Source organism: Crotalus tigris, unplaced genomic scaffold (genome assembly GCF_016545835.1).
Source record: "Crotalus tigris isolate CLP2741 ecotype Arizona unplaced genomic scaffold, ASM1654583v1 scf7180000024369.3102671, whole genome shotgun sequence".
Taxonomy (NCBI): Eukaryota; Metazoa; Chordata; class Lepidosauria; order Squamata; family Viperidae; genus Crotalus; species Crotalus tigris.
The window spans coordinates 101,310-124,104 of record NW_024100539.1 but is presented as its reverse complement, the minus strand read 5'-3'; the positions used below and the strand labels follow the sequence as shown (position 1 = coordinate 124,104).

Genomic DNA, 22,795 nt, shown 5'->3' with positions numbered 1-22,795 from the left:
TTTGGCTAAATTGATTTCCTTTAATTGATCTGTCAGCAACTCTATCGTATAGCTTGTTTTCTCTATCTTTGGCCTGTAGATTCTTTAGATCTAACACAGTTAATAATCTATTTGAAAGACCATAGCTTGATAATTACTTGAAGAAGGAAAAGGCACACCGCAATATATTTGCACAGTTAACATGAACAAAATGTATTCCTATATAAAGTAATATAAAAATATATTACCTATTGATTTTTTCTAAACTAAATTTAAATAGTATCAATGAATAATATTTTAATACTTTAAATTATTGTGCAAATAATTGCGGGTTCAGAATTAAGACAGAGTGTGGATGCAGGATTCAAGGGAAAGTGAAGTTCAAACAGGCATTTGCATTAAAAAAAATATGTTTCCCCAAATTACGTTTCTTCCTAGTAATACAAGAGATCTTGAATTTACATGATTTGAAATACCAGATAGCCAGAAACTTACATCGCTATACAGTTTTATCATCTGTCTAGAATGACTCAAGGCTGGTGTGTCATCAGAACCAATGTATTGGCCTTTCTGAAGGTTAAAGGTTTCTTTGTATTTCACCTAAGGAAAATGAAAGGCAAGGCGAAAATTTCAGACATCAGGTTGAGTTTAAGGCTAACTTGATAAGCTGACTTTCTAGAATAGAGCAGTATAGAGAATTTATTCTAATTTTTAGAAGTTTATAAAGTATTATGGCATCTTTGTGTGTGTATTTCTTTTCTATAAGAAAGATACTAAAGCGATAGACCAAATCATTACTAGAAATTCTGTCATTAACACAGATTTCACACAGTTATTCTGGCCTGAAACATGGTTTATATTTTTAAAAGCACTGTAGAGCATTCATGCTATATATAACTACTCTAATATTGAAGGTTTTGTTAAAAAGAACATTGCATTATAGAATAGTATATTAACCCTCAATGTAGTGAATAATTAACATTAGTTACAATGATCAAGCAAAACAATGAAAAACTTATTGTTTGGCATCTTAAAATACATATTATCATACAAAGGGACACACACATTGACACCTATTGCAACCACCCGGTTTTAAAGAATGCTTACATCACTCTGCATGATCGAGTTTGCCTTTGCCAAAACCACATCGGGAGTATCTTCAACGGATGTGAAATGGTCAAAATTATCAATGGCTTCCTTTGTGTAGATTCTCTGTAGAAAAAACATGACATAATCATAATTATCTTCTGGGGAAGTCTAGAATGCTGCTATGAGTGTACAAAACAATAATTTACCTTGTTTATTAATTCTTGAGCATTCTTTACTCTCCGATGATCCACCGAATCTAACGGAATCCAACCACAGCCACGGAGCCATTCAAGATCAGATTTATAAAGGTTCTGTAAACATGAATAAACTATGATAAGTACAGTTTATATCTATGTGTACGTACTTGATTTATTTTCCTAAATCTTTCTCTTGGATATGCTTTCATATCTACTTTGTAAAAAAAATTAGTTTGGGGAAAAGTCCACTGGAGAGGGGTAGCTATGACAAATCTGAATAAATAATAATAAAAAATAAAATTATTACTTACATCACTTTGAAGGTCATAGGCTTTCTTTGCCTGGATGCAGTCATTTTGGTCAGGGTGACACGTCCATTCATGTAGGTAATTACGATACGGAATTTCACTGACAAGGTGCTGGCAGTCTTTGGCTGCAATGACCGAGCGTATATCTGGAGGTATGTGAACGTGGGATTTTGTTTTGTGATAGGATTCTTTGTATAATCTGTCATTCTGAATCTTGCCAGCATGCTCAAACCACACTAGTTTTGGATCCTCTCTCATATTATTGACTCCAACATAGTGGCCTCTTTGCTTGACGTAATCAGCCTTATATTTCAGCTAAAAGGGAGAAAACACAAAAGGATAAGTATCGTCTTGAATCTTTTCTTCTTCTAACTTGTGAAGTATTTTTTACTATTCTCATTTTTTGGAAAAATTAAGAAAAAATATAGGTGCAAAGATTAGGAAAAAATATAGGTGTAAGCATGCAATGTTTTGTAAGCATTGCATGCTTACAAAGAAAATGAGCCCCTGAAATGATAAATCTGACTGGGTCATTCCAATGAGAAACTAGACGGGCTTTGATAGGCTTTGCAATATTATGAAGTATGAGCATGGCAAATATCTGAAACCTGTGAGATTTTTCAAATGTAGAAAGACTTTACCTCACTTTGGACGTTATCAGAATGCTTGGCATGACGAAGTGGCACGCTGTCAGGAGGTAAACTGTAGCCAGTAGCTTTATGCTTCTCCCAGCTGTCCTTGTATAGATGCTGCAAAACAGAACAGTTAAGAAGTTAGCATTTTCTGAAACCCTACAATTGTTTCTAGTCCTACCCAAAATACATCCAGATTAAACTTCAGATTAAAAATACTTTTTTAAGCAATTGTTTCATATCCATTGCCCTTTGGACAGTCTTTTTCATAAATTCACTGTGTCTTGTCTTTTCAAAATATTTAAACTATATTTCAATATTTCAAATATAACTAATCATAGAAAACTGCCATATTCAGAGATAGGCAAGGGGTCAATCTCAGCACAATCAAGATTAATTGATAGTGAATCTACAGGATTTCAAATGGAGGCCTTTCTCTGGAGATTCTAGAGACTGGATCCAAAACCTTTTACATATACACACACACACAAAACACACACACACCTGTGTTGAGTCACTGAGATGTAGCTCTTTCCATTTGAAGTTCTCTACTAATGTAGCTTGATTATATATGGCAGCCTTCAAAACAATATTTAGAGTGCTTCTCCTTACTGAAGTTATTTAGGAGAGACTGAGCATGCTATAGGTCTGGGTTTGGATCAAGGAGTTCATTTTTTTAAAATATATTTTATTAATTTTTTTTTACAATAACCTTCTTTAGTGCTTAGTAAACAATGTGTTGTCTGGGTTCATATGTTTAAAAAACAATCAATAATAATTAATTTCTATAGTTCCATAAACAATATATTAATTAATGATATATTTATTTGATCTTCTCTTCATCCAATAGTATTCTCCTTTTGTCAAGTTTAAGCAAATATTATTCTTAAATTCAATACATATAAAGTTAAATATAAACCTTTTCCTTGTGTTTATACAAATAAAACTAACATCAGCATATAGCATCTTTTCTTATCAGTTTATATTTCAATTGTGTTTATAAAAGTTATCTTGTTGGGTCACTATATATCCTGTTTTCAAGATTTTTATTTAAGCTTAATTTCTCCTCTGAATTTAAACCATTCTTATCAATCATAATTTTCTCAAAGTTAATAACACTAAAATGGGACTGGTTAAAGAGAAACTTGGGAAAAATAGTTCTGATTCTCTGATTATATTTGAGGGCTCTTAACAATCACTTAAAATGATTAATTGTCTTATTTGGCCTGGAGCTGACATCTGTGCATAGTTTCTGTTACTGTAATCATGAAGTTTTCAAAAATACAATAATTTTCTCTACACACTAAGGGTCCAGTGAAAACTGAGCAGGCTCAAGGGGAAGAAACTGCTAAATAAATAAATGGGGAAGAAGATAGGAAACTTGCAAAGAGAGAAAAGGAATGAGATTCTGAACAGGGAACATCGTGGCAAAGTCACCGCAATATTGTGTTGTAGTTTTTGAGTTAAAAGAACTGTGAAGCCTGAATTACCAAGAAATCAGATGTTAGTATGAGCATATATGAGAATATACAAAGAGTTTCATAAAAAAAAAGAGAAAAAAGAGGGGGATATACAAATGGAAAGAACCAAAATAGTCCAATGAAAGCACAGTGGATCAATAGTGATAAGTAAATTTCTTTCGCGGTCAATAGAGTGAAAAACTCTGGAAAACGAGGATAGAATAGAATTCTCTTGAAATCAGCCCTGACAGGGAGAACTCCCAGCAAGAGGCCTGTACATTAATATCCTTATTTTCCTTGACTGTAATTTTTCACTAACTATCCCATCAGGACTCATGATTCAAAGATATAAAATTATTCCAAATTTTCTATTTACTATTGTTCCTGGGAGGAAAGTACATACCTCATTCAGAATCCTAGCTGCTTTTTTAACTGCTTGCAACCGAGGTGTATCTGTTAGTGTATAAATGGCCTTGATGTCATTCCATTCCTGGTGATATTTAATCTGGAAACAAAAAAAACACCAATAAGAATAGAGTTATTAGAGGTCGAAGTTACAGATGTATAAATTGCATCTTAAACAGGCCATCTGATGCTCCCAAAATGTTTTGGCTTTCAATTCACATCATCCAACATAGCAAAGGAAGGTAGTCTCCAGATATCTGGAACAAATCCAACTGACTCTGCTTCTGATTTTTATTCATGTATTGGTGGTTACTGATCTGCCTTTATTTTTGTGAATACAAAAAATAAGAATCGACATACAGAGAACAAGAATATAACCTCAAACTCAGAAACAGACAATGTATACTTATTTGCATAATGCATGCCTTTCTGCAAAAAATAATGGAGAAACAGAAAAGCTTATTGGCTAGATCAGAGTTAAGGTACATTCAATTCAGCCTTTTTAATCTGCTAGTGCTCTTTAGAAACCATCATGGTTGGTCTGCCACCACTTGTCTGCAAATCCCTGGCTATTTTTACTGTGATACGTAAATATAGTTAATGTATGCTGAAATTCCATTAATTTTACGCACTTCACAAGAGAAAAAGAAGCACATGGATTTAGTCTCGCCCTTCAGAAATTATGCATTTCTTTTACTTTATTCCTTATTTAATGAAATCTTTTATGTCACTGTACAATTGATTTATTATTGATCTGATAATTTAATTATTTATTCGGTAAAAATCAGTCCAGGGTAGCAGATAAGGTACAAATCTAGAAAGCAGGAGACTGAGAGCTGTAGTCCCACCCTTAGGCGGGAAAGGCAACAGGGTGACTTTGGGCCAATCACCATAAGGTTGTGAGTTCTAGTTCCGCCTTAGGCATGAAACCTGGCTGGCTGACTTTGATCCAAGTTTTTCTCTCTCAGCCCCACTCACTTCACAGGGTTGCTGTTATTGTAAAGAAAATAGGAAGAGGAAAGAGTATTAGATATGTTCTCTGCCTTGAGTTATTTATAAAGTAATGCAGGCAGGATAATAAATGAATAAAATCAAAGGAGTTACTGTGGGGAGGGGAGGGGTTGGAAGCATCTTTTCAAAGCAGGCCTGTCAGCCCAGTCATGAGGTGTTTGGGCCTATTCTAATGCCCCATAGTGTAACATGGCTGAGAAGAATCAGTATTTTGCACTTGAATACCAAGAAGGGAATCCTTAGTTTGCTTTATAAAGGATTTACTGATGGCAGGAGTCAGTAGGATTAAACTTTAAAGAATGCTGTACATAAAAATAATTGACATAGATGTTGTGAAAATGTCATTTTCCTGCTGCCACAGTTCACAAGATTCATTAAGCTGGTGGACTCTGCTGGATTTATCAACATCCATAGTGATTTGTTCACCATATATTGTTTCCTTTTCCAAGATTTATCCCCTTTCCTAGGAGATGAATGTAACTGGACTGGAACAAAAAGTCAATACTTACATCGCTTAGTATTTCTCCACCTTGTTTGGCTGTGATATAATCAACCCTGTCATCCACCGGAGTAAATGGCAGGCTATGAGCTTTGGTACGATATAACCTCTGTAAAAAGAGAAAGGAATACAGAGGTAAGGCAAATAATAACAATAAATAGTCATGCAAGAAAGAAAGGCAGGAGGAGAAATATATTCATCTGCATGATGGCTACTCTTTTTGCTTTCCCGTTTTTAATAACTCTTCTCCTGGACTATGCTAAGAAATAACTGTTGCTGTTCAGTTTGGCTCCTTAATCTGAAAATTTAATGTTAAATAATTAAATTAATAAATTGATATCTAACTAATGGTAATATTTATTGTTTTAATGTTTTATCTGGTTGCTTTTATTGAGTTGTAAGCTGCCCAGGGTCGGCTCTAGGTGAAAAGGGCAGCAAATAAAATAAAATCAATAAAACAATAAACAAGCAAATAAATATTAAGGTGGACTAAATTAAACCCCAACCTTTCTATCCCTTTTGAGCAGCACAACATGGATTTGGTATATTACATTAAATCAAAATCTGTTTTTTTTAGCTATGGCTTAACACTGTGTATGAAATCAGTCAACAATAATGTATCCAATAAATCATGGTAAAATTAAACCATAACTTATTAATAATAGGTTTTTAGATTATTATTTATAGAGCGTTTTTCTTCTTTTTTATTTTTGTTTGTTTTGTTTTTACTGATGTTGTGTGCTACCAAGAATTCTGTTTCTTAAGATGGGCAGACATAAACATCTAATAAATAAATAAAAATCACTCAGTGCATATTCAGTCCATAGGAACAAGCAAGCATGAAGGAGAAACAGTTTTGCGTGAACTAAAGGCTGCATTGTGAAAAAGGCATATTTTTATAAATGAGTTTTTCTGTATGAAACAAGAGAAAACTTTGTAGGAGAAAACCTCTTACCTCATTAATAAGGGCCTGAGCATGTTTGACATGGTTGACAGAGACAGAATCACTTGGCATCCAGCCAATTCCTCGTAGCCATTCCAGGTCAGATTTATAAATAGCCTGCATAGACAAAAAAAGTGACATTATTTACAATTTTTCCAGAAGGCAATTTTTCATCCATTTTAACTGAAAGATAAAAATTGCCCTTCTTTTCCAACAGAGAAGAGCAACTGAATTAGGCACAGCATATAAAGAATTGTTACAATTGTTATGCTGTTTTAACTTAATCACTTTCTATTTTTTCCATAGTTTGATAAATATTTTCTTTCACATTTACATTTATATCTGGTATCATATTTTACTGGAGAACTAAAATGCATATTTATTTTAAATCAATAGTGTTCATTTACATGGATGCAACTGTGGGATTCTGATTGGAAAATGTAATTTTCATTAAAATAGCTATCTACATGATATGGTACCTATAAAAAACATCATATTTATAGAAGTTGATTGATTCATACAAAATTGGCTTATAATGATAGAAGGAACACAGGTTCTTCAGTTTTGTACAGCAAATAGTAATAATCAGCCTAAAGCAAGGGAAAAATTAAAAACAATAGTCAAAATGTAATAGTACATACTATGAACTTTCTACTCACATCACTCTGTAACTCATAGGCTTTCTTGGCTTGGATGACATCATTTTGATCAGGCAGACATATCCATTCATGGAGGTAGCGGCGATAATCAATGTCACTAACCAGTTTCTGACATTTCTTGGCCAACAAGATGGACAACATGTCCACTGGGCTATTAAACTTGGTTTTAAACTTCTCAAAATGTTTCTTGTATTCCCTCTCACTCTGCAATTTGGCTACACGAATTGCCAGCACTAGCTTGGGATCATCATAGATGTTCCGGAATCCAATGTGGTGTCCCACTTGCTTACGGTAACCTTCTTTGTACTTGTACTAATTTCAAAGAAAGATACAAATAAAATTTCCATCTGTAATATCATAAATTGTAAAGGAATTATAGGAGAAAGCCTTGTTGCAGTATCTGCCATCTAGAAAAATACCCCTCTATAGCTAATATTCACTTGGTATCTTTCCACTCATGCAGGAAACATGAGTGACTAGAAAGAGCAGGGGAATGCCTCTGGATATTTGCAGTCTAGCAAATCCCAGTATTCCAGTCCAAAGATTCCCTTAACTTTCTAGCAGAGGATAGGGAATCAGTGAAATTCTGTGTTCTCACTGTGAGTGATAGAGTCATTTTCTTTTAATCAAATTCATGTCCATGACCAGACAATTTAAAATCGAGAAATCACACTTTGAAAAAATAGCCACTCATAGCACAATGTTACTGTTCTAGTTTTTTCTCCATTTTCAGAATTACATTTCAAAATTTAAATGTCTGGTAGGATAATCCTATTGGAAGAAATTTCTATTGGTTTTCATGGTAATTCCATAAAGCTGCATTTCTAACCAACTGCAATCTTTTACTGTAAGCCTGGGAACCTTTAGTTATAAATCCTATTTAGTATCAGCATGCTAAAACATTTTGCCAACCTTGTACCAAGGAAGTTCTAGGTAGTAGCTAGACTGGAATGTCAAAAAGCATCTGGGAAGAAAACACTGGCAAATGACTTCTGTAATATTGCCTAGAATTGATTGATTGATTAATTGATTGATTGCTCAAACGTATATGCCGCCAAGTGATTTATAGTTGGTTTTCTTTCTATCATATGCAAATGCTGATAGCAATTTAGGTCTCCATGTAGTCACCCAAAATGAAAATGAACTTATAAAGCTTTAAGTATCTTTCAGGCATATTGAGTGATGGGACTTTTATCAGAATAAACATACTGTGGACTACAATGCTAATCTAAATATTCAGCAAATGTATATAACTTCATGTGTCAGGGCCTGTTATTTGCGGAGTTTATTCACAATAGTTGAATTATGTCTACAATCTCCTATTTTGCAGTGAACTGAGATATATAATAATATATAAATATTTGATTTTCTCTTATATAATTCCACCATTTGCCATTCCACTGGCAAAGGTTTAGAGTTCCCACACAGAAGATAAGAACATGTATTTGACTATAGTACTTACATCACTGGCAATTTCTCTTGAGGCTTTGGCTCTTTTGATTGGAATTGCATCTGACCTGTAATCAATGTATTTCTTTACATCATCCCAAGAGTCCCTGTAGAGTTTCTGCAAAAAAAAAAAAAAATCATTAAAACCCAACAATATTTTCAATATGCTTTTGCAGTATATGCTTGGTTTGGAAAATATTTTTTTTAGTTTGCATTTCTTCAGTTATTCAGTTAATGAATGAAAATTTCATGATTTTTTTTAAAATTACTTTTTAATGAATTAAGGAATATAGATCAGCCTCCAGGTTAGGCCATGAATTCTGGTATAATATAGATTATATATGACTAAGGCCATGAATTCTGGTATAATATAGATTATATATGACTAAGGTGACCAACTTTTTTACAATGAAAAGGAGGACACAAATAAATTGAAACATTTTATTCATTGCAACAAGAATACAGACAACTTGCATGTGCAAAGCTTGCCAGCCAGGTGTTTTGGCACGCTCAGCAGTAATTCCTATTGGCTTAGCTTTTTAAAGCCAATAGTGGGAGCAGCACAGCTCATGCAAAAGCTGAAAAACAAAACATCAAAAAAAGGTGCCAGAACGCCGTTCTGAGCGTTCTATGGGGGACAAAAAAGCCCTGCAGATTAGTCTTCAAATATCGAAAAGGAGGACATGAAGGAGGACACTTTTTGAGGGAGACAGAACTTACAAAAGGAGGACTGTCCTCCCTAAAGGAGGACGGTTGGTCACCTTATATATGACACTGTATCCAAATAAAGTTTGAGTCAAAGCGTTGAAAATATTGCACAAGGCAACTAACAGTTTGCAAAGTATAAAAAACAGCACTATTGTCATAATAAATTGATCCACAATAATATTTAACAGCTGGCCGGTAAAGCAAAAAAAAAAAACATTACTAAGAGGTCCAGACATGATTATTCAACAGGTATTCCTCATACAGTATTTTGCCTAAAGTGTCCATTTTGTTTAAAAAACCAATGAAAGCAGAAGCCTTAGACAGGGGTCCCCAACCCCCAGTTCGTGGACCAGTACCGGGCTACGCCATGCCAGCAACCAGTCCGCACAAAGAAGCAAAGCCCCATCCATGGGATGCAGGTAGTACACAAAACCACAGACCTCTGGTCCATGGAAAAACCTCTCTCCATGGAACAGTCCATCGTGTCCAAAAAGTTGGGCACCTCTGCCTTAGAAAGTAGAAAGCTAAAGTATTATAAGGTGGGAAAATGCAGTTTTATGCAGTATGGTAGAAATATACTTACATTGCTTACGTTGATGGCATTGGCCTTGGAAAGCATTATTTCAGGGGTGTCAGGCATCACATGGATCATAACTTTATCTTTATCCCAAACTTCTCGGTATTTAGGCTATACAAAATAAAGCAGTGGTTAGTTGTTTGTTTGGTGTTATTCTTATCTAATCACATTTTAACTTTCGAAGGGAAAAATGGATTTCATATAAACTTAAGTTAATGTCCTGAATGTATGTTAAGCTACTGAAAAAAAAATAACATACAATACTGATTTGCTCCGCGTTGGTTTTAGCAAGGAGAATGTCCGGTGTATCAACAATGTTGGTGAACTTCAGACGGTCAGCAGGAGTGCGGTATACATTGTCACTCAGGATTTCCTGGGCAAATTTAACTCTATTCACTATTGGAGACCCACTTGGTATCCATCCAATCCCACGGAGCCATTCTAGATCTGACTTATACACAGCCTATGAGATCAGAAAGTGTGGGGGGGGAAAGTAGTTAAATATTTTGTGAAATGAACATTCTTAAGTGATAACAATTAATGGGACATCAATTCCAACCAATTCATAATTAATTATTTGAACAAAGCTTTTGTGCTCCTTCCTTTCTTTGTTCTAAGGCAAAAGGATAAACTGGACCAATGAAGTTAGAAATAGCCATACATCTTCTGACATTAGCAGCACTTTTCATTTGCATTAATTACCTGGATTAAGTGAATAGAAAACACCCCAAATCTTGGCATAATATCCAAAACAGGCTGCACAAGTCTTTCTGTATGATTGAACAAACTTATAAACTACACTGAATTAAAGTTAAATGAATTGAGAAAGCGGATTTAAAAATGATGCTGAACTGCATCCACTAGGACTAGGTTATTGATAAATTTGCTCCATGTGACATTTTAGAAAATTCTTATCTATGTAATAAATCACTTAAAAATATTTTCATCATCACAATATGATGTTTCCATAGGGCAGGGGTGTCAAACTCGCAACATCACGTGAGGTGTCGTGACGTATCACGACTTTTTTGCCATTGCCAGCAATGGGGTGGGTGCAGTTTCGCCATGATGCATCCGGCCCATGGGCTGGCAGTTTGACACCCCTGCCATAGGGCCTGCCAAGGTTAACTTCATTCAGTGAAGACTTCAATGAAGGAACAATGTCTCTGGTCATAGTTTTTAGTAGATGTGACCAAGGAAACAAAAGTAGAATTAAGGTAATCCTCAAAAACACCTGCTCCAACCTGCATTCTTCAGATATAGGGATTTGAATTCTCATACATTCCCACTGGCAAGGATAATGTAAGTTGAATAGCAATACATCTGTTCTACAACTAAACACTTCAAGATCTCTTTTGTTCTGTGCCTGACTATGATACATCTACATATATCTTATACACCATTGGTGTACTTACATCGCTCTGAAGTTCATACGCTTTCTTTGCTTGGATCACATCGTTCTGATCTGGCAGACAAGACCACTGGTGCAGATAGCGATGGTAATCAATGTCGCTGGCTATAGCCTGTCCTTGCTTGGCTGCCTGGATAGCCACCATTTCGTAGGGGATGGTGATCTTGGCTTTTGAACTGTGGTATGCTTGTTTATAGAGACGGTCATTTTGCATCTTCATTACTCGAGCAGCCCATGAAAGCTTAGGATCCTCCTTGACTGACGGGGTTCCAATGTAATGACCTTTCTGTCTCTCATAAGTTTGTTTGTATTTATACTGAAGAGGAAAGCAAAGCAAAGAGCTGTTAAAAGGATAGCAATCATTCCAGTTAGTGTGAAAGTTGGTATTTTAATGACTGGGAGACCCTGAGTAAAGGAAAAGTAGAATTTATAATTCTAAACCATTCAGTAGTATATTTTATAATTTATGTCTCAAAGTAATATAATTTATTAAACTATTCTAAATGTTTTAAAACAGTAACCTTGCCATTGAAAAATGGCAATAGAAAGCAACAATTATTGAATCCAAAATCATTAGTGTATAAAACACCCTTCTAATGAAATACCTCGATGGTTGCTTTTTTGGCAGTTCAGAATAAAACATGCATGAAAATTCTTGACTTTAATAAAAAAATTAAATCTCAAATTTCTAAGCACATAAATGTAAAAGAGTGGAGATAACTGCAAAAATGACATATCCTTGAACAATACCAACTGGTATATTGTTGAATCAATGTGTTCCATTGGTAACTGGATGCATACGCTGCCATCTGTGTGATATGAAAAGATACAGTTGTTTTGTTTGTTCATTTAAATAGAACTCATACCTCACTGGCAATTTCTCTGGAAGATTTTGCATGCTTGAATGAAAGAGCATCCACTTTAAAGTCATAGCCTTTTGCTTTGGCCTCATCCCAGGCTCCAGTATAATGTTTCTGCAATGAAAATATATGCACAACTTTCAATATAATCAAAAAATGCAGATGAACATAAACTATCAATTAAACATACAATCTTATGGATCTATATTAGATATAAGTACCACTATGATTAAGTGACTTTACTCCCAGGGACAACTGAAGTGCAGCACTACTGAAGAATAAAGTGTTAAAAATATAAATTTTCAAAATGAGCAATTGGATAAGCATGGCATAAATACAGTATAAACATGCATAAATGAATATGGGCACGCACACCTATTAAATAACTGATTTCAGTATTTGTTTGATAGTTTAATGAATGCAATTAACTGGTTTCAATAGAACAAAAAATAAATTTACTTCAAATTGACAATAATAAAACTACGGTTAGTTTTCGACTTACAACAGTTCATTTAGGGACGATTCAAAAGTTACAGCAGCACTAAGAAAAGTCACTTATGACTGTTTTTCACACTTATGACCATTGCAGCAGCCATCCCCATGGTTATGTGATCCAAACTCATATTTATGACGGTTGCTGTGTCCCAGGGTCATGTGATCACCTTTTGCGACCTTCTGACAAGCAAAGCCAAATTCACTTAACAACCATGTTACTAATTTAACAACTGCAGTGATTCACTTAACAACTGTAGCAAGATATGTTGTAAAATGGGGCAAAACTCATTTAACGACTATCTCACTTAGCAATGGAAATTTTGGGCTCATTTGTGGTTGTAATTCGAGGATTACCTGTACATAAGGAGGAAAAAGTAACACTTAAAGAAATAACAAGGTGTTTGATGCTAAATAACAAGGTGTTTGAGGACACTAGAAACATCTTGAAAGTTTGAATCTGTTTGAATAAACCTTTTACCAAAAATTACAACAGTCTCCTTCTGGCCGCTCAACTTCCTGCCACTCAACTTTGCATTTATCACAGTTTGAGTAATACATATGTTACCGTCAATATGTGAAATTACCATATATGCCGGCGTATAAGATGACTTCCGGAAGCACTAAACTCGGCGCCAAAGACTGGGGTCGTCTTATACACCAAGTCATCTTATACACCGGAAATACTGGTAGTTTCCGGCGTATAAGATGACATTCTAGGAATGCGGCTCAGCGATAAAGACGGGGGTCGTCTTATACGCCGGGTCGCCTAATACGCCGGCATATATGGTAGGCATCTTATAAAATGCTTACAAAATCTATAGGATGCCAAAAATGGGATATCAAAGTATGAAATGCTTAATATTCCACACATTTCCTAGGCATTCTACAGTATGCAAAGCCAAAAAGCAAATGGACAAAGTACAAAATAGTCCAGCTAAATGTCATTCTGAGCCTTTCTTGTAGGTCAATACTGGCCTTTTTCTCTTGTTTTTTCAGTAAGAAAGTTTTGTACTTCGTTTTCCATTTCTTCTTTCATTTTCATATAAATATTTTCAAAAAAAGGGTTAGGGTTACTCTAACCCTAACCTTTTTCATGACTCTTTTCATACTTAGCCTAAATAGATCTTGTCATTCTGCATAATGCCCAGGTTTATTTTCAATGCCTAAAGAAAGCATATAGCATATTAAAATAACAGAGGCATTTCATAACAGTGTCATACATCCTATACGACACCAGCTTTTCACACATTACTCGGTTTCAGAGGGAGCAAAATCAAGTTATTGTTGCCTGGTTTTTCCCTTGTTCTTACACTCTTCCTGTTCTATTTCAAAACCAAAGGGTAGATAAAATAGGCTCTGTTTATATAACTTGGAAGCGAGCAAGGAACACTGCAGTATTAACAGGACAAGCATTTCAAAAAACAGGAATTGGAAGACGTCTCCACAGATATTAAGGCAATACTGCAAATGGAATTGGCTTATAGATTTTGCACCTGCTGGAAATGATGAAATTCAAGCTAGGCAAATACATTTGGAGCTTGTTTGTCCTAAATAATTTGCTTATTTATGACTGTTATAGTAATATGTCCACTCTACAATGTTTTGAGTTTATATTGATTTAGCCAATGAACTTGGGATGCATACTTAACAAACAAAAAAAAAGAAAAAATCAATATTGGTCAAGAAGCATAAAGTTTTTGTGCAAAACCTTGTACTTCCAACAGGGATGGTGGGGATATAGTGTCTGCTGAAACAGTCATCATCATTTTTATCATCATCATCACTTACATCTACATGTAATTGTTTTTCATTGTATGTTTGTATACAAGCACAGGCACGCAATCTACTCTGACAGATTTTAAAGCAATTTAAACTAAGACAACATAATAAATAAAGGAATAGTAATATGCTTAACAAAAGAATGCATACAGCTAGTAACTTATCTTACATTGCTAACATTCACAGCATTCATCTTGGACAGCAGCATTGATGGGGTACCAAGAGGAATATTAATCTGGGCCTTCTCTTTATCCCACGCTTCACGATACAGGTTCTAAGAAAGGAAGGAAGGAAGGAAAGACAATTTTCAATAGCTCGATGAGAAATCCCTTTTGTTTTTTAAAGGCCACTGTATTTCAGCCACATTACACAGAGGTAGTGATTACATTTCAATTTACCTCACTGATCTGTTGTGCATTGACCTTGGCCAGGACAACTGGGGGCGGGTCAGGTATACTGGTAAATTTCAGTGCATCTGGGCGTAGTTTGTACAGCCTCTCATTTATGAGATCTTGAGCCCTTTTCACTCTGACCACATCCACGGAGCCTTCCGGCATCCATCCTATCCCACGGAGCCATTCCAGATCAGATTTATATAAATTCTATGAGACAATGGACCACAAAAGAAGAATAAAATGATTAAGGTCATATTTTAGCAACAATTTAATTTTCTAGAATTAATAGGATATCAAAAAGTCCTGACTAATATGATTCATTTATTTTTAAATGGATTAATCCTTCTTATAAAACAACAAAAATGCAAAATAAGTCAAATTAGATATTGGAAAAAAGATACCCCAAAATTAAAATGTGTTAATAATCATGGTTAAGTAAGCAGAAAACATAATTAAGTCATGGCATGATACACCAATGATTCCTAATAATTATTCTTGAATCAATTAATATAAATAAATTCATAAAACTCGCCAAATTCAAGAGTTCAGTGCAACATAAGCAAGGAAATTTTAAAAGGATCTTAGGCTCTGCCCAATTGATTTGTCATAAATTTTTTCTGTGTATGATCACTTCAGAAAATCAAACTACATTTGAAATTCTTATCTCTGTGATAAACATTTTAAAATATTTCATTTATCATCATGGTGTTCTGGTAAGGCTGCAAAGGCTAGCTACACTCAGTGAAGACCTCTGTGAAGGAACAATGTCTCTGGTAACTTTCTGGCATATGTAATCAAGGAAGTAAAAGTAGAATTAAGATACTTTTTTAAGGGCACCTTCTAATACATGCGTTCTTCAGAAATGGGGATTGGCGTGGCAGGGAGAAAGTTATATCGGTCGGGATAATGTAAGTTGAATAGCAATACATCTGTTCTATAACTACACACTTCAAGGTCTCTTTTGTTCTGTGCCTGCCCATGATGCATGTACATATATCTTATAAACCACTGGTGTACTTACATCACTCTGAAGTTCATACGCTTTCTTTGCTTGGATTACATCGTTCTGATCAGGTAGACAAGACCACTGGTGCAGATAATGATGGTAATCAATGTCACTTGCTATAGCCTGCCCTTGCTTGGCTGCCTGGATAGCCACCATTTCGTAGGGAATGGTGATCTTGGCTTTTGAACTGTGGTATGCTTGTTTATAGAGACGGTCATTTTGCATCTTCATTACTCGAGCAGCCCATGAAAGTTTAGGATCCTCCTTGACTGACGGAGTTCCAATGTAATGACCTTTTTGACTCTCATAAGTTTGTTTGTATTTATACTGAAGACAAAAGCATAGAAAAGAGCCATGATTAGGGGTAGGCATCAACATATTATATAGTTTATTAAAGCATTATAAAACAATATTTAAAAATTGTCACTTCTCCTTTAAAGGAATGGCTTAAAATGACACATTTAATACATGGAAAGTGCTCTGTGAATAAAAGATTCCCTTTCAAATCAGACACTATATAAATTAAACGTTTCATAGTTATCTGACTGGTAGTTCCAAGTAAAAAAAATTGTTTTCATTTGTTTTTAAATATTATTTCTACAGCAAGCGATAAGAAAAATAATGGTGTAAAAAACATCAAAACAGTAGGATACCTTGTATGTGGTTGAATCAATATAAAGTTTAAATAAAATTCCACATTATTGCCAGATGGCTCATGTGAAAAGATTCAGTGGTACATTTAAACAATATGCTTCATACCTCACTAGCAATTTCTCTGGAAGATTTTGCATGCTTGAATGAAAGAGCGTCAACTTTAAAGTCATAGCCTTTTGCTTTGGCCTCATCCCAGGCTCCAGTATAATGTTTCTGCAATGAAAACATATGCACAATTTTCAGTGCTGCAACAAAATATACTACAAACACTCCTCAATTAAACATGAAGTCCTATGCACATTTACTCAGAAATAAATCTCATTATGTTTAATTGACTGTTCTTCAGAAGACATCTGTAGACAAATGCAGTGCAATATATGAAAAAATTGAATTTTCAAAATAAATAATAGGATGGCATGCATAAATTCAGTATACATTTGCATGCATATTTATGGATACACACATGTTAAATAACTTATAATAAATTTTACTTGTTTAATATCTATACTATGAATTGATATTAATAGACCAAAATGGAATTTATTATGAATTGACAATAATATAACTATGCAAGAAGGGGAAATGTAACACTTAAAATAACAAAACTCTGTTCCAAAACACAATGGTTTTTGGTACACTAAGAACATCTTGTAAGTTTGTGGTTCTTTTTAATAGACCTCTCACCCAAAGCTTAAAAAAAAAATCTCCCTTGCACCATCTCAAAATCCTCTCAATGTGTTCAGAAACTATTGATCACTAGCTGTACCTAGCCACGCGTTGCTGTGGCTCAGTCTGGTTAAATGGAAAAGAAAGAAAAGAGAAAGCGCACGTTTGTAATATGTTTAATTTCACAATGCTTGTGGGTATACAATATTTTGTGTTGTTCCATTGTCTGTGCAGATATAGAGATTGTCTGAAATCGTAGCATGTGTTGCTTTTACGTCCAACAGATGGCGCTGTTTTTCAAAAAAGCATGTTTTTACCTGTCACAGGTATGACATCTATATAATAGTAGATATATAAAAACATAAAAACACGTGCGTATTTGAGTGCAACGTTGTGTCAAAATTTCAAACCAATTAGTGAAGAACTTTCAGAGATTTAAGATTTTGAACAAATGAACATTTACATTTTTATTTATATAGATTATATTCTTCCAGGTTGACAGACAGGTTTGGGAGAAGAAAGATGCTGTTCTTTAGTGGGTCACATTTTTTCATGGCTGATTTTGGCAGGGGGGGAGTCTAGCCCAAAACCTCTGCTCTTTGGGTTGCACAGTGTTCTGTATTTTTTCACACTTCTAATTAACTTCTACATCAGAAATTGGATGATTACCCATTGGCATAAGTTGAAGTTTTATCAATGGGATGAAGACACTCAATTGTACATCTCAGTCAGTCAATGATGCAGTGCCTGGTGATTTGCAGACTGGAAGGGGAAGAACTGGCTTGACTAAATCATAACCCACTTGAGTAATTGTAGATTTTATGGCCACCCATACCCATCTCATAATTTTCCATTGTTAAATCTAAATGGAAGAATAATCCCCAAGACAGAGTAGATGCACAATGTTGGCATCCTTCAAGATACACCAATTCTGCTCAAAGAGCAGGTGGCTGCTATGGCCCGGAGGGCCTTTGCACAAGTATAACTTGTGTGCCAATTGCACCCATTTTTAGACTGGATATTCATGACTTACTCATCTCCCAGTATAAAAATGTGCTCTGCTTTTGAAAAGAAATCTGAAGGTTCAACTGCTCCTGGATATGATGGCACATACAGCGTTGGGAGACTCGCATAAGTACACTTATATAACACCACAGCTACGTTAACTGCACTGGTTGCCAGAAGTTATTGTTGCCATTAACTCCTTATTTTGCTAAGGACAAGGTTACTTGTGTACTCTTTCTGGTGGTTTCTACCTATCCTACCAGATCTGGGCCTTTTGGTGAGGCAATATATGATAGGGCCTAGGAAGAACCCAGGAAGCAAGACTTCCCTGTCATGAACAGCTTCTCCCCAAAGATACATTCAATTCCAACCTTACTTGCCTTTCAGAAGGCCACAGGGACTTGGCACTTCTCCCAGGCACTGGGGCGAGGAGATTACTATGGGACACTATGGGAGGTTACTATGGGAGGTTACTATAGGAGGTTACTATGGTATGGATGCATGTTGTAGGCATTTTGCATTTTTAATGAGAGAGCCTCAACCTATGTTTTGCCATTCTTGTTTTACTGTTAATATCTATATTGTATTTTGGCTGCTCAGAGTTTCATCTGATAGACGACCAGCTGTTTAAATTTGATTATAAACAAATAAAATTATCTTACATGGCTAGCATTCACAGCATTCATCTTGGACAGCAGTATTTCAGGGGTATCGAGAGGAATATTAATCTGGGCCTTCTCTTTATCCCATGCCTCACGATACAGGTTCTAAGAAAGGGAGAAAAGAAAGACAATTTTCAATTGCTTTGTGAAAATCCTTCTAATTTTTTAAAGGCCACTGTATTTCAGCCACATTACACAAATTTCAATTTACCTCACTGATCTGTTGTGCATTGACCTTGGCCAGGACAACCGGGGGCGGGTCAGGTATACTGGTAAATTTCAGTGCATCTGGGCGTAGTTTGTACAGCCTCTCATTTACGAGATCTTGAGCCCTTTTCACTCTGACCACATCCACGGAGCCTTCCGGCATCCATCCTATCCCACGGAGCCATTCCAGATCAGATTTATACAAATTCTATGAGACAATGGATCACAAAAGAAGAATAAAACGATTAAGTTCATATTTTAGCAATTATTTAATTTTCTAGAGTTAATAGGATATCAAAAAGTCCTGACTAATATGGTTCAATTATTTTTAAATGGATTAATCCTCCTTATGAAACAAAACAATCAAACTAGATAAGAGAACAAAGATACCAAAAATTCAAATGTGTTAATTATTCTGATTAAGTAGGCAGAAAAACTTTTAAGGCCTAGCATGTACACCAAACATTCTAAACAACTCTTTCTGAATCATTTTAAGTACATGCATATAATGCCCTAAATTCAAAATAAATTTATTTAGTTCAACTTATGCCAGCAAATTTGAAAAGGCTATTAGAATGTGCAGATTGATTGTTCAAAGGCTATTTAGAATTATCTACACTTTGGGAAGCCAAAGCCCATTTAAAATTCCTATTTCTGTGATCAACATTTAAAAATATTTCCATCATTACAGCATGGTGTTCTAACATGCCATGCAAAGGTTAGCTACATTCAATGAAGACTTCAGTGAAGGAACAATGTCTCTGGTGTCCTTCAGATACTGCATAGGCAATCAAGGAAATAAAAATAGAATTAAAATAATTTTCAAGGGCACCTTCTAAAACTTGCATTCTTCAGATATTGGGATTTGCATGGCAGGGAGAAAGTTATATCGGTCAGGATAATGGAAGCTGAAGTGCAAAGTATCTGTTCTACAGCTACACACTTCAAGGTCTCTTTTGTTCTGTGTCTGCCCATGATGCATGTACATATATCTTGTAAACCACTGGTGTACTTACATCGCTCTGAAGTTCATACGCTTTCTTTGCTTGGATCACATCGTTCTGATCTGGCAGACAAGACCACTGGTGCAGATAATGATGGTAATCAATGTCGCTGGCTATAGCCTGCCCTTGCTTGGCTGCCTGGATAGCCACCATTTCGTAGGGGATGGTGATCCTGGCTTTTGAACTGTGGTATGCTTGTTTATAGAGACGGTCATTTTGCATCTTCATTACTCGAGCAGCCCATGAAAGTTTAGGATCCTCCTTGACTGATGGGGTTCCAATGTAATGACCTTTTTGACTCTCATAAGTTTGTTTGTATTTATACTGAAGAGGAAAGCAAAGCAAAGAACCATTGAAATGATTAGGATAATGCAGTGTGTGAAAATTGGTATTTTAACAATTGGGGGACCTTAAATAAAGGAAAGGTAGATTTCATTATTAAGAGGGTACCACTGAGTAGATTTTGAATGCATGTGTCTTTAGGAAAGTTGTTTTGTAGGTTAGGCATTAACATCATATTATATTGGTTAATAAACCATTATAAAAAATATTTAATTTATTCCCCTTTAAAATGATAGTTTAAAATTATGTATTTAGTAAATGGAGAATGCTTTTTGAATACTAGATTCCCTTTCAAATCAAACATTATACAAATTAAATTTTTCACAATTATCTGACTACCAGTTCCAAGTAAAAAATTATTTTGATTTTAAAAATATGTCTACAGCAATCAAAGTGAAAAATAATTGTGCAAAAACATCAAAACTCTGCTGTGGGGTGCCTTGTATGATATGAAGTTTACATAGAAGTTTAAGTTTAAATAAAGTTGCACACTTTGGTAAGTGGGTGATTAGAAAAAAAACCCGGTGATATCGGCAGCTATGCTTAAACAATAGTCCTCATACCTCACTGGCAATTTCTCTGGAAGATTTCGCATGCTTGAATGAAAGAGCGTCAACTTTAAAGTCATAGCCTTTTGCTTTGGCCTCATCCCAGGCTCCAGTATAATGTTTCTGCAATTAAACAATATACACAATTTTCAAGGCTGGAAGAAAATAAACTATAGATATTTCTTCTTAAACATGAAGTCCTATCCACATTTGCTCAGAAATAAATCTCTCACTATGGAGGGATGTTGCAGTGTTTGGCATTTTTAATGAGAGACCCTCAACCTATGTGTTGACATTCTTGTTTCATTGTTAATGTCTATATTTTCTTTTGATTGCTCAGAGTTTCATCTGATAGATGACCAGCTGTTTAAATTTGATTATAAACAAATAAAATTATCTTACATGGCTAGCATTCACAGCATTCATCTTGGAAAGCAGTATTTCAGGGGTATCGAGAGGAATATTAATCTGGGCCTTCTCTTTATCCCATGCCTCACGATACAGATGCTAAGAAAGGGAGAAAGGAAAGACAATTTTCAATTGCTGTGTGAAAATCCTTTGAATTTTCAAAGGCCACTGTATCTCAGCCACATTACACAGAACTACTGACTACATTTCAATTTACCTCACTGATCTGTTGTGCATTGACCTTGGCCAGGACAACCGGGGGCGGGTCAGGTATACTGGTAAATTTCAGTGCATCTGGGCGTAGTTTGTACAACCTCTCATTTATGAGATCTTGAGCCCTTTTCACTCTGACCACATCCACGGAGCCTTCCGGCATCCATCCTATCCCACGGAGCCATTCCAGATCAGATTTATACAAATTCTATGAGACAATGGATCACAAAAGAAGAATAAAATGATTAAGTTCATACTTTTAATTCTTATGTGATAAATAGATAGGTTATATTGTAGATGGTATCAAGGATGTCAGAAAGTCCTGACTAATATTGTTCAATTAATTTTAAATAGTTTAATTTATGAAACAACAAAAATGAAAGACAATCAAACTAAATAAGGGAATAAAGATATTAGAAAATTCAAATCTGTTAATCATTTTGATTAAGTAGGCAGAAAAGTTATTAAGGCTTGGAATGTATGTCAATCAATTTGTACAACTCTTTCTGACTCTATTGAAATAGACTCCTACAACACTCTAAATCAAAATAGATGATTTAATGCAACTTACTCAAGCAAGTTTAAAAAGGATAGTAGACTCTGCCCAATTGTTTGTTCAAAAGCTTCTGATATGTTTGTGTACTTTGGGAAGCCAAAGCACATTTAAAATTCCTATCTCTGTAATAAACATTTAAAAATATTTCCATCGTCACGGCATGGTGTTCTAGTAAGGCCTGCCCAAATTAGTTTCATTAAATGAAAACCTCAGTGAAGATACAGTGTCTGTTGGCACTTTTTGGTAGCTGTTATCAAAGAAATAAAAGAAGAAGTAAAATAATTTTTAAGGCACCTTCTAATACTTGCATTCTTCAGCTATGGAGAATCCTAACTTCCAGTTGGCAGGAATAATTGAAACTGAAGTGTAATAAATCTGTTCTATAGCTATATACTTTAAGGTCTCTTGTTCTATGCCTGGCATAATGCAGCTATGTGTTCTTAACAGAATAACATAATTGGAAGGGATCTTTGAGGTTTTCTAGTCCAACCCCCTTCTCAAACAGAAGACCCTATACCATTTCAGGCAAATTGCAGTCCAACATCTTCTTAAAAACCTCTAGCACCCACAACTTCTGAAGGCAAGCAGTTCCATTGATTAGTTGTTTTTACTGTCAGGAAATTTCTTCTTTGTTCTAGATTGCTTCTCTTCTTGATTAGTTTCCATCC

At 35.1% G+C, this 22,795-nt stretch overlaps 1 protein-coding gene across 42 annotated transcripts in view; it reads right to left on the bottom strand.

Annotated features, from left to right (window-relative positions):
* The window catches only part of NEB (nebulin), a 206,821-nt gene that overhangs the window by 85,372 nt on the left and 98,654 nt on the right, over positions 1 to 22,795 (bottom strand). For all 42 annotated transcript variants that reach the window (XM_039327850.1, XM_039327855.1, XM_039327865.1 and 39 more), the window contains exons 91-114: positions 21,576 to 21,779; positions 21,353 to 21,457; positions 20,966 to 21,073; positions 20,073 to 20,384; positions 19,061 to 19,264; positions 18,850 to 18,954; positions 16,622 to 16,729; positions 15,878 to 16,189; positions 14,860 to 15,063; positions 14,631 to 14,735; positions 12,194 to 12,301; positions 11,332 to 11,643; positions 10,176 to 10,379; positions 9,923 to 10,027; positions 8,645 to 8,749; positions 7,183 to 7,494; positions 6,536 to 6,640; positions 5,591 to 5,689; positions 4,069 to 4,170; positions 2,215 to 2,322; positions 1,577 to 1,888; positions 1,275 to 1,379; positions 1,087 to 1,191; positions 475 to 579 (exon numbers count right to left, since the gene is read on the bottom strand). In XM_039327850.1, coding sequence (XP_039183784.1) covers positions 475 to 579; positions 1,087 to 1,191; positions 1,275 to 1,379; positions 1,577 to 1,888; positions 2,215 to 2,322; positions 4,069 to 4,170; positions 5,591 to 5,689; positions 6,536 to 6,640; positions 7,183 to 7,494; positions 8,645 to 8,749; positions 9,923 to 10,027; positions 10,176 to 10,379; positions 11,332 to 11,643; positions 12,194 to 12,301; positions 14,631 to 14,735; positions 14,860 to 15,063; positions 15,878 to 16,189; positions 16,622 to 16,729; positions 18,850 to 18,954; positions 19,061 to 19,264; positions 20,073 to 20,384; positions 20,966 to 21,073; positions 21,353 to 21,457; positions 21,576 to 21,779 — 3,954 coding nt within the window. The remainder of the gene's footprint in view (positions 1 to 474; positions 580 to 1,086; positions 1,192 to 1,274; positions 1,380 to 1,576; positions 1,889 to 2,214; positions 2,323 to 4,068; positions 4,171 to 5,590; positions 5,690 to 6,535; positions 6,641 to 7,182; positions 7,495 to 8,644; positions 8,750 to 9,922; positions 10,028 to 10,175; positions 10,380 to 11,331; positions 11,644 to 12,193; positions 12,302 to 14,630; positions 14,736 to 14,859; positions 15,064 to 15,877; positions 16,190 to 16,621; positions 16,730 to 18,849; positions 18,955 to 19,060; positions 19,265 to 20,072; positions 20,385 to 20,965; positions 21,074 to 21,352; positions 21,458 to 21,575; positions 21,780 to 22,795) is intronic.